This window comes from Artemia sp. Qi Xiang Cuo, chromosome 2 (genome assembly GCF_049724085.1).
Source record: "Artemia sp. Qi Xiang Cuo chromosome 2, ASM4972408v1, whole genome shotgun sequence".
NCBI classification, from domain to species: Eukaryota; Metazoa; Arthropoda; class Branchiopoda; order Anostraca; family Artemiidae; genus Artemia; species Artemia sp. Qi Xiang Cuo.
This window is the reverse complement of record NC_142795.1, coordinates 45,372,077-45,386,617: the sequence shown is the minus strand read 5'-3', so window position 1 is coordinate 45,386,617 and position 14,541 is coordinate 45,372,077. Positions and strand designations below refer to the sequence as shown.

Genomic DNA, 14,541 nt, shown 5'->3' with positions numbered 1-14,541 from the left:
AAGTAATCAAGTCAAACTTAAAATTAAGACAGTAAGAACAGGAGTAAAGTTAACACCATTGCGCATTCTAAAGAGCAGATCGTTATTTGTGCTTTATTTTATTTATTTATTTATTTATTTTTTCATTTGTGCTTTATTAAAAACTAATTACAGTTTAAAAGTTCTCACTTTTATAACGCTAATAAATTCTAATTTGCAGAGACCCTTAGGAATGAAGATCAATTCATTTTATCATCAATTTAGTCTATATCAATTACATATCAATTCAACTGTCAATTTACATTTCATAGGTTATTTTCGTAAGTCTTGTTTATTATAGAGATTTTCTTTTTCTTTTATTTGTTGAGGGTATGGAAAATAAATTAAAAATCTTTGACAAAACAAATAATTTCAGTAAAGCACAACTGGCATTGTAGCCTTTTGAAAACGTAGCTCCCAAGCTCCCGCTTGTAGTACTTTCTGTTTTCCTGGTCTCTTGGATTTAATGTAGCTCCTTACTTTTCTTTGCAAAACTTCTTTTAAGGAAAATGTTTTTTAAATATTAGTTTAGAATAAAACTTGTTTGGACTTCTTTAATCTGATCGCCTAAGTTAGGCAAAGATATTTTTTGAACCTTTGTACGAAATATCAGATAAATGTATTAAGAGATGTACGGAAATAACATTGCTGTGGTTAATGTAGAAACTGAGCTTAGGAGCTGGTTTTGAATTGGACGAAGAATTAAGCTGGGTTGCATTCTATCCCCGTTTGTGTGGACCATTTTGATGGACTTGGTCCTAAGGCACACGGCAAAGGCTATGAGAGAGTAGGGAATCAAATAGGAAAGTGCAACTTTACTAGAGTTAAATTATGGTGATGATTTGACCGTCCTAGATAAAAATGTTTGGAAAATAAACAATTTTTCAGAGGTTTTGAGAGTTCAGGGTGCATGAATAGGTTGAAAATTACTGTCAAGCAGACAAAGTCGCTTAAACCTTGAATATGTGAAGGTACAGGGATGATGTAGGGATAACGAGAAGATTGATCAAGTGGATAGCTTTACTAACATAGGTAGAATTTTTAGTAAAGATGGTGGATGCATTGAAGATATTAAGAGGAGAATTGCCAAGGCCTAAGGCCTAAGTTTCCTCTTGCAGAGGAAATGTCTACGAAGTCTTTTGGGTACCCGTCCGACTAACCGTATTTAAATCAGTAAGCTCTAAAAAATGTGGTTCTATTCCGATTTTTGGGGCTATAATGGGGAAAAAGTTGAGACTGTTATGATTTATTCTGCGGATGAAGGATGACAGATTGCGAAAAATCGTTCCTTTTGGCCTTTGTGGCATCTATGGCCAAACGAAAGTAGGTCGTCCCCAAATGGGTGGGGAGGAGGCTGGAAGGGAAGTTTTAACAGAAATTGGAATTTCCCGGGAGGCTGGAAAGAGGGAGAATTTGAATAGAATGGGATAGAGGAGGAGCGTGCATAGCTGTGTTGGACTCAAGAGGCTTGGTACTGCAGTAATAGTTTAGTAGTAGTAGAAGTAACAGTTTATTATGCATGCTTTGAAAAAAAAACTAAAAGAACAACGGAAGTAAAGACTGAAGTTGAAACTTTAAATGAACAAAAATAATTTATTCGCAGATTGTGTAAGATATATATGTCCTCTTACACACAAGTTAACTAGTTACTCCTCTGTATTAGCTGATGCACAAATTTAGATTACCGTACATTGTGTTACCAAACTTCAAATGAATAAACTTAGTCAAATGAAGCTTTAGAATGAGTGTGTACATTGACCATGTATTTTGTATGGATTACGGGTATCTTTAGGAGTGAGAGCACTACCATATGGCACTATTACCTATAGGGATGAACCCTAGGGGCATTGGGGTATGCCTCTCATCCCTCATTAATACTAAAATATCTTGAATTATATACGTTTCTTATTCAAATTATCAAGTGAAATTCGTTGGTGTCAATTGTCCCCTCCTCTGAATGCTTTGTTATTGGTCTCCCCCAAACCCAAAATCTCCCTTAGTTTCTGTAAATAAAGACCATATGAAATATGTAAATAAAATTTCCCTATTTTCTATAAATAGCCTTTTCTCCCTGTTTAGGGAAAAATTATTCTTTTTTGCGTGTCACAAAATGGTTAGTAGCGCAACTAGCTGTGTTCGTATCTTTTTTACTTAAAAATGGCTTTACACCTTTCAAACTCCGCTCGAATAAACTTTCTTCCAGTATCTTAGGACCATTGGTTGGATACGATTCCCTCTGGTAAAAAAACGAAACAAACGAATAAGCATAGCTCTGTAATCATTTTTCTCAGATAGATATAAAACTTTGTATTTTTATGGGTAGGAGTTTGAATCTGCAGCAGAGTTTTCTAATATGCTGAATTTATTAGTTTAATTTTCGTCAAGATAAATCGGAGTGTTTTATTTCCCTTTTCTGAAACTCAAGCAAACTTTTTGAGGCTCATAAGCTTTGTATGTATCTTTAGACTTGACAAATTTTTATATAATTAAAATCAGAATATTAATTAGGTTCTTTCGATGTATGTTTTGTTCTCATAACTATATTAAGAGTTTTGGTTGCTATTAGCGGGAGTCACTGCTTACTTTCAGTTCATTACCACAAGCTCTTTAATATAGGGATCATACGCTAAATGCCTATTCTACAAAAAAAATTCTTAAGATTGGCCTCACTTACACCGCCTGGGAGAATACAGAAATACTATACTGCAAATACATGGAATAAATACATACATACTATATCTATACATGGATTTTGCCATCATCTGCCTAAGTTGAATCTCAAAGTTATCTAGATCTTATTCTTATAAGTTTCACTTTTTCGTTTAGGGCGGATGGGGCTGGATTATTTGTGGCGGCTCATTCCTTGTTCAGCTAATAACCAATGGTATACAGTTCTCGTGCGGGACAATTGCTACTCAAATTGTCCATAAGTTTGGCCAAGAGAAGCAGATGGTTGCAAGTAAGTCATGCGTGAGCTCGTTAAAATATTCAGATATTTTTCCGAAATTTTTATCTAATAAAAGAGGAATTAAATTTTTGTTACCATATAAATCAGAGATAACTTAAACTGCCCTAACTTTTCGTCAACAAGTATATTTAAAAATTCACGGCCTTGAATTAAACAGGGTGGTTACAAATGTGGATAGAACAAAGTTTGAATTATCAAGGAGTTCAACTTTTCAAGGCACCACTGCCTTTTTTTTATTTTTTTTTCCTTAGCCCTTTAGATCAAATGTGGCTTAAAAAACAAAATAAAGGGTAAACAATTGACGTTGCATTATTTTTTCTAGTATTTGCTTGTAGTTGAATTTTCTCATTTACATTTTTGTTAACCCAACCATAACACTTTTTTTCAACTAGGTCAAAACCAAAAAAACAACAGGTAAAAAAGTAAAAAAAACAACTAAAACCTACAAGATTGGAAGCATTAGACAAGATGAACTTGAAACGAACAAAAATTGGTACTGGTGCATTATAACGACACTTCTAAAGAAGTGGACTTTGGTTTATGCTAATGAAATAAAATAAAATAGGATGTATATATAATAGTTTAGAAACAAATTTGGGCTATATATTTGCAAACTAGGGGTGGGGGACGGGGGTTGGTGGGGGGGGGGTAAAGCATAGCATATATTAAATACGTAACCTAAACTAACCTAGGTACCTTCCCCCCCCCTAAACCCCAAAAAACAACAGTTTAAATATCGTAAATACAATGAAAACTACGATTTTGCATTCCATTTCTCAATATCGGTCTCTTGAAAATAACCCATTTGGCGGGTATCGTCTCTCATTAGTATATAGAAGTGTCGTTATTATTCACTAGTACCCAAAAATAAACACGAATGACTTAACGATCTAAGGCAAACAAATTTTAAAAGAAATCTTTACAATGTAGATTTATAATGCTCAGATTATGAATAGATGGTTGAAACAGAAATGAACAGAAATTAAAACTCAATTTACATTGCTAGGGCAACATGAACTGTTGCATCAACCTTTGGCAGACTTTGCCAACGTCCACAAATAGGTTCCATGAGCACCGCTTTGATTTTTTTTCATCGCAATCAATTGAATGCTATATTCAATCCCTCGAAACTTTACAGATGTCTTGTTTCAAAATTTTTATTTTTTTTCAAATGCGAAAAAAAGTAAATAATAATAACACGTGACTTGAATGCGGTGTCAAGATGCGATGTAGGTCTATTCTTAAAACCAACTTTACTCTCTGTTTCCAAATACTTAATCAAATGCTACTTTCAAAATCCATATTGTGTACATAATTTATTTCTTAGGCGCTACTGCCTTTCCATTTACCGAATTTAACAAGTGAAAAGTTGCAGTAAGTTGCATCATTACGCAAAACCCCTTGTCCCTGACCAAGAATAAGCTTTACGATTTTGCTTACATATAACTCTTTATTATAAATGAAAAATCCTCCAGCAAAAAAAATTAAAGCCTTTTAGCATCAGGACTGTAAAGTTGAATAGTCTAAAATCAGTCTATTAAGCTTTCCTTGGCTGTAATGGAAGGATTTAAAGAAAATTAGAATTCCATGGAAGTGGTTAAGGAATGAAGCTCTTAATAGATCAAGGTGAAGGAAGCGCCTGCGCAGGCTCTTCAATACAACCAATAAATCTGACAAACGAAAACAGTATATGTCTTCTAGAAATGCAACGACACTCCATTTTTTCCAATTTTACTCCTTGGTCTCATTTGAATATTTTATTCCTATTCTTGATCGGTTTGACTATGTAACATTTTCAGTGTATTTTATCTACAAAACCCTGAACCGCAAATAGCAGATAAAACCATAACCTTACCTAATTTCTGCTTGCCATATAATTGCATCAGTAGAACTCAATCATTCGACTGAATCCCGATAACTACCAAATCAACAATTTCATATTTTCCATATTAGACGACTTGGTGCGCGACTTGGATTTAGATGACTTGGTGCTGCAGATAGTTATTGGTAGTAGCAGTAGTACGTTGATAAGTAATGTAATCGAGCCTAAAAATTGTTTTAGGGGGTGCTTTCTCATCTGTAAAAATTGTATGCAAATAGACTTCTGCTAGCGACTTTTGATGGGCACTTTTAAGCTTGAAAAATTTATTTCTTTGCATCAGCATAAACTGATGATTCCCTTTTGTGCACAAATTATACCCACTTTTTGTCTTTTGCTGTAGTTGGTCTTTTCGTAGGTCAAACAGTTTGGTGTCAAGGGTGCTAGTACCCTTGCAATTCCTTGTCAAAAAATATATTTCTAGCTCATTAATATGTTTTAATCGATAAGTTTTTGTGTTCTTGCCCCTCTGAAGCTCCATAAATCTAGATGTCGGTAGCCCTTTTCTGAGAACATAGTAGATTAATTTAATTGAGAATGACCTCTATTCAGTTAACATTTCTATGCATTTCAGAGGAATCAAATGGAGGAAAGCAGTGATGAAAGTAAGGGTCTTTTCAGTCCATCTAAATTATTCACCATAAATGTTTTATGTTGAAAAACTTTTAACAAATAAATAAGCCGTTGTCATCTCTCAGACCCTTTAAATACGAGTGTGCTATTAATAAAAAATAGCCTAACTTCAAAATTATATTAACGTAACTAAATTTATGTACGTTTGAAAGGAAGAGATTTAAAAGGAATAGATTGATAACAGGCTTTTTATATAAATTGAATGTTAAAAAGATACTGAAATAAAAAAAAACATTGCGTGGAAGCTTGAACAATATTTTATTTTTAAATACTTCAATGAAACAAGATCAAATTATATTGTGTTCTCAGTAAAAGCACAAATGATACCCTAGTAATTTGGGGGTTTAAATTTTTTCACTTTTTTTTTTAGTTTGATTTCAGAGTTCACGATTTAAATTGTTTTCAGCTTTATTTCTTCATTTATACTAATTTTTGCTTGGTATGGGTTTATTATTTTAAGTAAAATAACTATACTTGTTTTAAGTTGAAAATTTGCTGTCAAGCCTTCAGTGGTGAAAATGCATGAAAATTTAGGGAGATGACCCATATTTCATTGGCTAGGGGGTGTAAACTTGTGGAATTTTTTTCTATTTTATCAACGGAAATAAAAAAAGGCTTTTTCAAAGTCTACGGAGAGGGGGAGCAAAAGTCTTGAGGGCATGTATCCCAATGCCCCTCTGTATCCCCCTTCCAGTTGAAGCCAATACAAGCATTCGTGTAAAAACTAATTATTTATGTATGTTTTTTTTCCTTTCATCTAGTTTTAATTTTGACCAATAAACTTTATTATTCATAGCAGTTAAAGTGTTTTAGCAGTAGAAATTTTGTAGCGGCAGTTGTAGTAGAAACGGCAGTCGCATAAGTAGTAGTAATAGGATGGGTTCTGATCCATATAGTGGTAGCAGGAATCCCCATACTGAAGAGGGCCTTTTTAAAGTAGGGATGCCAGGAGTAGTCATGGCATTCCAAGCAATATTATTTATGGCACTTGTAGTCGTAATCAGTACCTGAGTGTGCGTGTAATTGATAGTGGGCGAACAACGTATAAAGCAAGCAGAACCACCTATATTTGGACCAAAAGCTGTATGCAATGCTGGACGAACATGTAAGAATTATACAAGTAAGATACCTTTTTGATACCTGTATTAATGTAGGTCAATGACCCAATTATGATTATCGTCCAATATCGCATAAGATTTAATGGTCTTAATTAAGCACATGATTATTCGGATGAAACCAGATAACGATAATAAGAATATTTTTATATTGTATTGAATGAAACAAGTAAAGGGTTAAAATTGCTTACCAACTAAAGGTAAGTCTGATGGAATGGTTAATCCCACACCACGTGACATAAATGTTATAATATGCTTAGAAATTATTCATCCTTTCACAAGTCGATTGAATCGATTGACCTAGCTTTACTTCTTGGCTGTGGTCTGTATAATACACAAGTACCAAATTAGGAGTGTGGGCAATATAAAATATTGTTTAGCATTTAAATATGCGTAAAGTTGAAACTAATAAAGTCGTAGGTGCCGAGAAAATAATTTTAATATAGAAATCCAGAACAATCCTTAGAAATCCTTAGAAATCAAGCAGTGAGGTGGTTATGGATTTGAACCATCAAGGTCTCCAACCACAAAATACCCTAAACACAAAGGATATCAACCTACAAGGGCCCCTCCCCCTGCCTCTAATGCCCCTCCCCCTAACTTTTAACCCCCCCTCCCCATTTTTTATACTTTTTTTAAGTTTAAATTTTTGAACTTTTTATATTTTTTGAACATAGAATTTTTTTTCAACCTTTTTTACATGTCTTAGAATGACATGAAATATGCATAAAACCAAAAAAATCACAGTTAATTCTTTCGAAATACAAAATGAGAATGATATAGATATGTTAGTCGTGGCTTTCACTATTAGAAAAATAATTTTTGTAGTAACACTTTTTTTTCTGACTTGGAATTTTTTGGACTTGGAAAATTATTCAATTTTTTTTAATAATTTATTTTTATTTATTTGGGTGTATTAGTGGTACTCTATGGCTACTCATCGACACTACATAGTTTATTATGTATTTTTAAACAGTATTTTGAAATTGGAAGGATACGCACTTGCATCATATTTAAAAAAATGCACATGGCATTCGTAGGTCCTGATATTGATTGCTATATTGCTACTCTTGGTCGAACACCAAAGGCTCATGGAATGGTCTAATACAAAGATCATTCATCAATAACGGGCTATGGTCTTGGCATGAAATATGCTTACGGCTGTACCAGTGGTATTCTATGGCTACTCATCGACACTACAGGGTTTATTAAATATTTTCAAACAGTATTTTTGTACATCGGAAGAATACACAACTGCATCATATTTAAAAAAATGAAAATGGCATTCGTTTGTCCTGATATTGATTACTATGTTGCAGCTCTTGGTCGAAGAACAAAGGCTCATGCAAGGGACTATTACAAAGATCACTCATCAATAACAGGCTATGGTCTTGGCATGAAATATGCTTACGGATGTAGCAGTGGTACTCTATGGCTGCTCATCGTCACTACGCGGCTGTCCCAGTGGTACTGTATGGTTAGTTATCGACACTACCTAGTTTATTGTATTTGTTACATCAGTAATTTTTGCTCATTGGAAGGATAACCACCTGTAACATATTTTTTAAAACGTGAAAATGAAAATATTCGAAGAAAGTTTGTGCACCCGATAAAACCATCGTTGCGTTGAATGCTGACAAGGAGAAATACTTAAACTATGAAACAAGCATTAATTGGAATATTATTGGAAATGTATGCACGCGTTGTCATAACAGCGAGGAGCTAAGTTCCTTTGGAGTACCCAAGAATTTCTATTTTGCAATTGGTGGATATGGAAGAGCATCATTTCCAGAGAAGCTAGCGCTCAAAGAGAGTGCAAACATGAAAACAATCGTCGATGATGGGGGCCAACTTCTTGCTATTGTTCGTAGTAACATGTTACCTGTTTATAGATCCTATTATAACTGTTCTGGTATTAGTCTTGTAAAGAAGAGTAAAAGAAGACAGGCACACTGCTGCACTAGTGTTTTTAACCATATCTTGTCTACATAACAAAACTGTTACCTGTGTAAAAATAATGTGATAATACACAGTTAAACCATAGGCAAAATAAAAAGGGCATTGGTAGACAATATCACTAACGAATGTAAAGATGGATTGATGGAAAACAAAGCGCAAGTGAACAATATTACTATTATTGATCATACAGTCAATGAACCCAATAATATCAACAATCAAACGTACATTGAACCTGTAGGTTAAATCCCATTTAAATTAGTTTATGACTACAAACAAACTAAGGATAACTCTACCAATTACAAACTAAGAGAAGAGAGTAGCTACACTATCAAGAAAAACATGATGAATTACATTATGGAACAGATTGAAAATATCCAAAGTTATGCAATGATATTAATAATGTATGATAGTGTATGTAACATATCTTTATGTTAATATTCTACATGTCATTATTTCAATAAAAATATTTTTTCCATTGCTTTGTTGGTTTTAGGAAAATATTGGTAAGGTCTTAGTAAAGTTGGTTTCAATAAATCTGATTTTGCATAGGCTGTTCACAGGCCTATAATGCATCCTAAACGATCAAAACTGTTTTTACAATATTCGGAATTAAAGTGGGACTTCTTTTCTTCTTAGGGAAAAATTCAGAATTGAACTATAACTTTATCTATCTTCTATGGAAAAATTCAAAACAGAACTTTAATATTTTTTCTATTCATTGAGAAAATTCAGAACTGAAATGAAACTATTTTTCTCTTCTTTGGGAAAATTCAGAATTGAACTGTGGCTTCTTTTTTTCTCTCTTCCTTGAAAACATTCATAAGAAAAAACTTTTATTCACTTTGTTGAGAAAACTCCGAATTAAAATGGAAATTTTTCTCTTGTTGGGGAAAATTCGGAAGAGAACTTGAATTTTTCATCACTTCTTTGAGAAGACTCAGAATTAAAGTTGAACTGAAGTAGAACTTTTTTCTTCTTTAGAAAAATTCAGAATTGAACAACTTTTCTTTCTCTTCTTTAAGAAAATTCAGAAGAGAACTTGAACATTTCTTCAATTGTTTGACAAAACTCACAATTAAAGCGGAGCTTTTTCTGTTCATGGAGACTATACAGAATCGTAGTGTAACTTTTTTCTATCTTCTACGTAATAATTCAGAACAGAGCTTGAAATTTTTTCTCTTCTTTGAAAAACATGAGAACTGAACTGGGACTTTTCTCTTTTCTTTAGAAAAATTTGACTTTTTTTCTCTTCTTTAAGAAAATTCAGAAGAGAACTTGAACATTTCTTCACTTCTTTGAGAAAGCTCAGAATTAAAGTGAAACTTCTTTCTCTTCTTGGGGAACAATTCAGAATTGAAGTATAACTTTTTCTATCTTTTAGGGAAAACTTTAGAACAGAACTTAACTTTTTTCTCTTCTTTGAGAAAATTCAGAAGAGAACTTTAATTTTTCTTCATTCAGAATCGTAGTATAAATTTTTCCTCTTCTTTACAAAAATTAAAAATTTTTCTCTTCTTTAACAAAATTCAGAAAATAACTTGAACATTTCTTCGCTTCTTTGACAAAACCCAGAATTAAAGTGGATTTTTTTCTTTTCTTAGGGAAAAATTCAGAATCGAAGTATAAATTTTCTATCTTCTACGGAAAAATTTAGAACAGAACTTAAAATTTTCTTTCTCGTCATTGAGAAAATTCAGAACTGAAGCGGAACTTTTTCATTTTCTTTGCAAGAAATTAGAATTTAACTGTAACTTTTTCTGTTCTTTGAGAAAATTCAGAAGAAAACTTGAACTTTTCTTCATTCAGAATCGAAGTATAACTTTTTTTGTCTTCTATGGAAAGATTCAGATAATAACTTTAAATTTTTATTCTCTTAATTGAGAAAACTTAGACTCGAAGTATAACTTTTTCTATCCTCTACGGAAAAATTTAGAACAGAACTTTAAATTTTCTTTCTCTTCATTGAGAAAATTCCGAACTGAAGTGGAAATTTTTATTTTCTTTGGAAAAAATTAGAATTTAGCTGTAACTTTTTACTCTTCTTTGAGACAATTCAGAAGAAAACTTGAACTTTTCTTCATTCAGAATCGAAGTATAGCTTTTTTCTATCTTCTACGGAAAAATTCAGAACATAACTTGAAATTTCTTTTTTCTCTTCATTGAGAAAATTCAGAATCGAAGCTTAACTTTTTCTGTCCTCTACGGAACCTTTTTTCTCTTCTTTAGAAAAATTTAACTTTTGTTTCTCTTCTTTAAGAAAATTCCTTAGAGAACTTGAACATTTCTTCACTTCTTTGAGAAAACTCAGAATTAAAGTAGAACTTTTTCTCTTCTTAGGGAAAAACTAGGAATCGAAGTATAACTTTTTTTGTCTTCTATGGAAAGATTTAGATCAAAACTTTAAATTTTTTTTCTCGTCTTTGAGAAAATTCAGAACTGAATTTTTTTTTCTTTGGAAAAAATTAGAATTGAACTGTAACTTTTTTTTCTCTTCTTTGGGAAAATTCAGAACAGATCTTGAACTTTTTTTCGCTTCTTTGAGAAAATTCAGAATTAAAGTGGAACTTTTCCTCTTCTTTGGAAAACACTCAGAAGAAAACTTGAACTTCTCTTCACTTCTTTGACAAAACTCAGAATGTTTCTCTTCTTTAAGAAAATTCAGAAGAGAATTTGATCATTTCTTCACTTTTTTGAGAAAACTCAGAATAAAAGTGGAATTTTTTCTCTTCTTGGGAAAAAATCAAAATCGAAGTATACCAGTTCTATCTTCTACGGACAAATTTAGAACAGAACTTTAAATTTGCTTTTTCGTCTTTGAGAAAATTCAGAACTGAAGTGGAAGTTTTTTATTTTCCTTGGAAAAAAATAGAATTGAACTAAATTTTTTCTCTTCTTTTATATAATTCAGAAGAGAATTTGAGCTTTTCTTCATTTCTTTGAGAAAACTCAGAATTAAAGTGGAACCTTTTTTCTTCTTGGTGAAACATTCAGAATCGAAGCATAACTTTTTTTTATCTTCTACGGTATTTTTTCTCGTCTTTGGAAAATTCAGAACCGAATTTTTACTTTTTTTATTTTCTTTGGAAAAAATTAGAATTGAATTGTAACTTTTTTCCCTTTTTTGAGAAAATTCAGAAAAGAACTTGAACTTTTCTTCACTTCGTTGAGAAAAGTAAGAAACAAAGCAGAAGTTTTTCTCTTCTTTGAAAAATTAAGAAGAGAACTTGAACTTTTTTTATTTCTTTGAGAAAACTCAGAATTAAAGTGGGACTTTTTCTCTTCTTGGGGAAAAATTCAGTATCGATGTGTAACTTTTTCTATCTTCTACGGAAAAATCAGAACAAAACTTGAAATTTTTCTCCTCTTTGAGAAAATTCAGAACTGAAGTGGAAGAATTCTTTGGAAAAATTTAAGATTGAATTGTAACTTTTTTTTGCTTTTAGGAAATTCAAAAGATAACTAGAACTTTTCTTCATTTCTTCGAGAAATCCTAGAATTAAAAGTGGAACCTTTTCTCTTCTTGGGAAAAAATTTAGAAGAGAACTTTTACTTATCTTCACTTCATTGAGAAAACTCAGAACTAAAATATGAAACTTTTATCTCTTCTTGGGAAAAATTCAGAATCAAAGTATAACTTTTTCTATCTTCTACAGTAAAATTCAGAACAGAACCTGAAATTTTTCTCTTCTTAGAGAGAATTCAAACTGATATGGAACTTTTTTTCTCTTCCTTGGAAAAATTCAGGATTGAACTAAAAACTTTTTTTCTCTCTGTTCCTTTAGAAAATTTAGAAAAGAACATGAACTTTTCTCCACTTCTTTGAGAAAACTCAGAATCAGAGTGGAACCTTTTTTCTTCTTGGGGAAAATTCACACGAGAAGTATAACTTTTTCAATCTTCTAGTGAAAATTTCAGAACAGAACTTGAAATTTTTTTTCTCTTCATTGAGAAAATTCAGAAGAGAACTTGTACTTTTCTTCACTTCTTCGAGAAAACTCAGAATTAAAGTCAAACTTCTTCTCTTCTTGGGGAAAAATGATATGACAGCCCTATGAAGGATATGATAGAATAATACTTTTTGAAAAGGATTGCTTAGTATTCGGTTATGCAGATATGACAGCCCAATGAGGGAAGTGATAGAATAATACCTTTTGAATAGGATTGCTTGATATTCGGGTATGCATAAAGTGGAAATTAATAAATTCACATATATTTTAAACGATGATATGACAGCCCTATGAGAGAAGTGATAGAATAAGGAAAAATTCTGAACAGAAATTGAATTTTTTCTCTTTCTTCTTTGAGAAAATTCATAACTGAAGTGGAACTTTTTTCTATTCTTTGGGATAAGTTCATAATCGAACTGTAACTTTTTTCTCTTCTTTAGTAAAATTGAAAGGACAACTTGAACTTTTGTTCACTTCTTTGAGAATTTTCAGAATTAAAATGAAACTTTTTCTCTTCTTGGGGGGACAAATTCAGATTCGAAGTATAATTTTCTAAACCTTCTACGGGAAACTTCAGAATAGAACTTGAAATTTTGTTCTCTTCTTTGAGAAAATTCAGAACTGAAGTGGAATTTTTTTCTCTTCTTTAAAAAAAAAATCAGAATTAAACTGTAACTTTTTCTCTCTTCTTTGAGAATGTTTTTTGAACTTATCATGGCACGCCCTGCTAAGTGAACCTAAATGAACCAAAATTTTTGCTTGTCTCTCTCACTATGCCTGTGTGTCCAAGCAGGTGTGCTGCCATTTATAAGTACAGCTGAAAAGGTGTGCTGCCATCTGTAATTAGAACTGAAAAATAAGGTGGGAAAACTTGTGGGTGATTGTTTTTCACACTATTCATTTTAAAATGTTTCTCACAGTGCTGAGGACAAGTTCAAGTTCTCTTCTCTTTTTACATGTCTTAAAATAACATGAATTATGCTTAAAACAAAAAATTCACATTTATTATTTTCGAAATACAAAATGAGAATCCACACTATTCATTTTAAAATGACTCTAGCACTGCAGAGTACAAGTTCAAGTTCTCTTCTAAATTTTCAAGAAGAAGAGAAAAAAGTTTTATTCTAGTTCTGAATTTTCCTAAAGAAAAGAAAAAAATATCAAGTTTTGTTCTGATTTTGTTTGTAGAACATAGAAAAGGTTATAATTTGATTCTAAATTTTTCTGCAAGAAGAGAAAAAAGTTCCACTTTAGTTCTGCATTTTTTCAAAGAAAAGAAAAAAATCTGAAGTTCGGTTCTGATTGTTTGTAGAAGATAGAAAAAGTTATTTTTTGATTCTGAATTTTTCCCCAAGAGGAAAAAAAGTTCCACTATAATTCTGAGTTTTCTCAAAGAAGTGAAGAAAAGTTTAAGTTCTCTTGTGAATTTTTCCCCATGAAGAAAAAAGTTCCACTTTAGTTCTGAAATATCTCAAAGAAGTGAAGAAAAGTTCAAGTTCACTTCTGAATTTTCTCAAACAAGAGAGAAAAAGTAACAGTTCAATTCCGATTTTTTTTTCAAAGAACAGAAGAAAGTTCCACTTCAGTTCTGAATTTTCTCAAAGAAAAGAACAAAATTTCAAGTTCTATTCTAAATTTTTCCGTGGAAGGTAGAAAAAGTTATATATTGATCTGAATTTTGGTTGATCCATTTGAAACTACAATATGATCAAGGCTTTATCTAGCACCATCACGGTTATGAATGTAGGTAAACTATTTATCTTTAGTGACTAACTGATAGCCACTAGGCAAAGCATCAAAATATGGGTAACCTCTTTCAGATTGGGACAGAAGATTGGCATTGATGTAACCAGCCACAATCCAATTTAATCTCTGATTGGTCACTCTTAGCAGAAATGCCCTGTGTCACTTGCAAGAACCCGCGAAGACAGATAGTGAAGAAAGTGAAGAATTGCATGGCATATAGACATTGATGAGGACCATATTTCTGCACTTTATTGCCAGTAAATTATGATCAGAAGA

At 32.1% G+C, this 14,541-nt stretch overlaps 1 protein-coding gene across 1 annotated transcript in view; it reads left to right on the top strand.

The window, feature by feature from the left end:
* LOC148955278 (monocarboxylate transporter 2-like) overlaps window positions 1-14,541 on the top strand; it is a gene marked incomplete at its 5' end in the record, with an annotated part of 242,982 nt that overhangs the window by 21,054 nt on the left and 207,387 nt on the right. Inside the window, one exon of the mRNA XM_089106887.1 lies at window positions 2,845-2,977. Within this exon, the coding sequence (XP_088963013.1) occupies window positions 2,845-2,977 (133 nt within the window). The remainder of the gene's footprint in view (window positions 1-2,844; window positions 2,978-14,541) is intronic.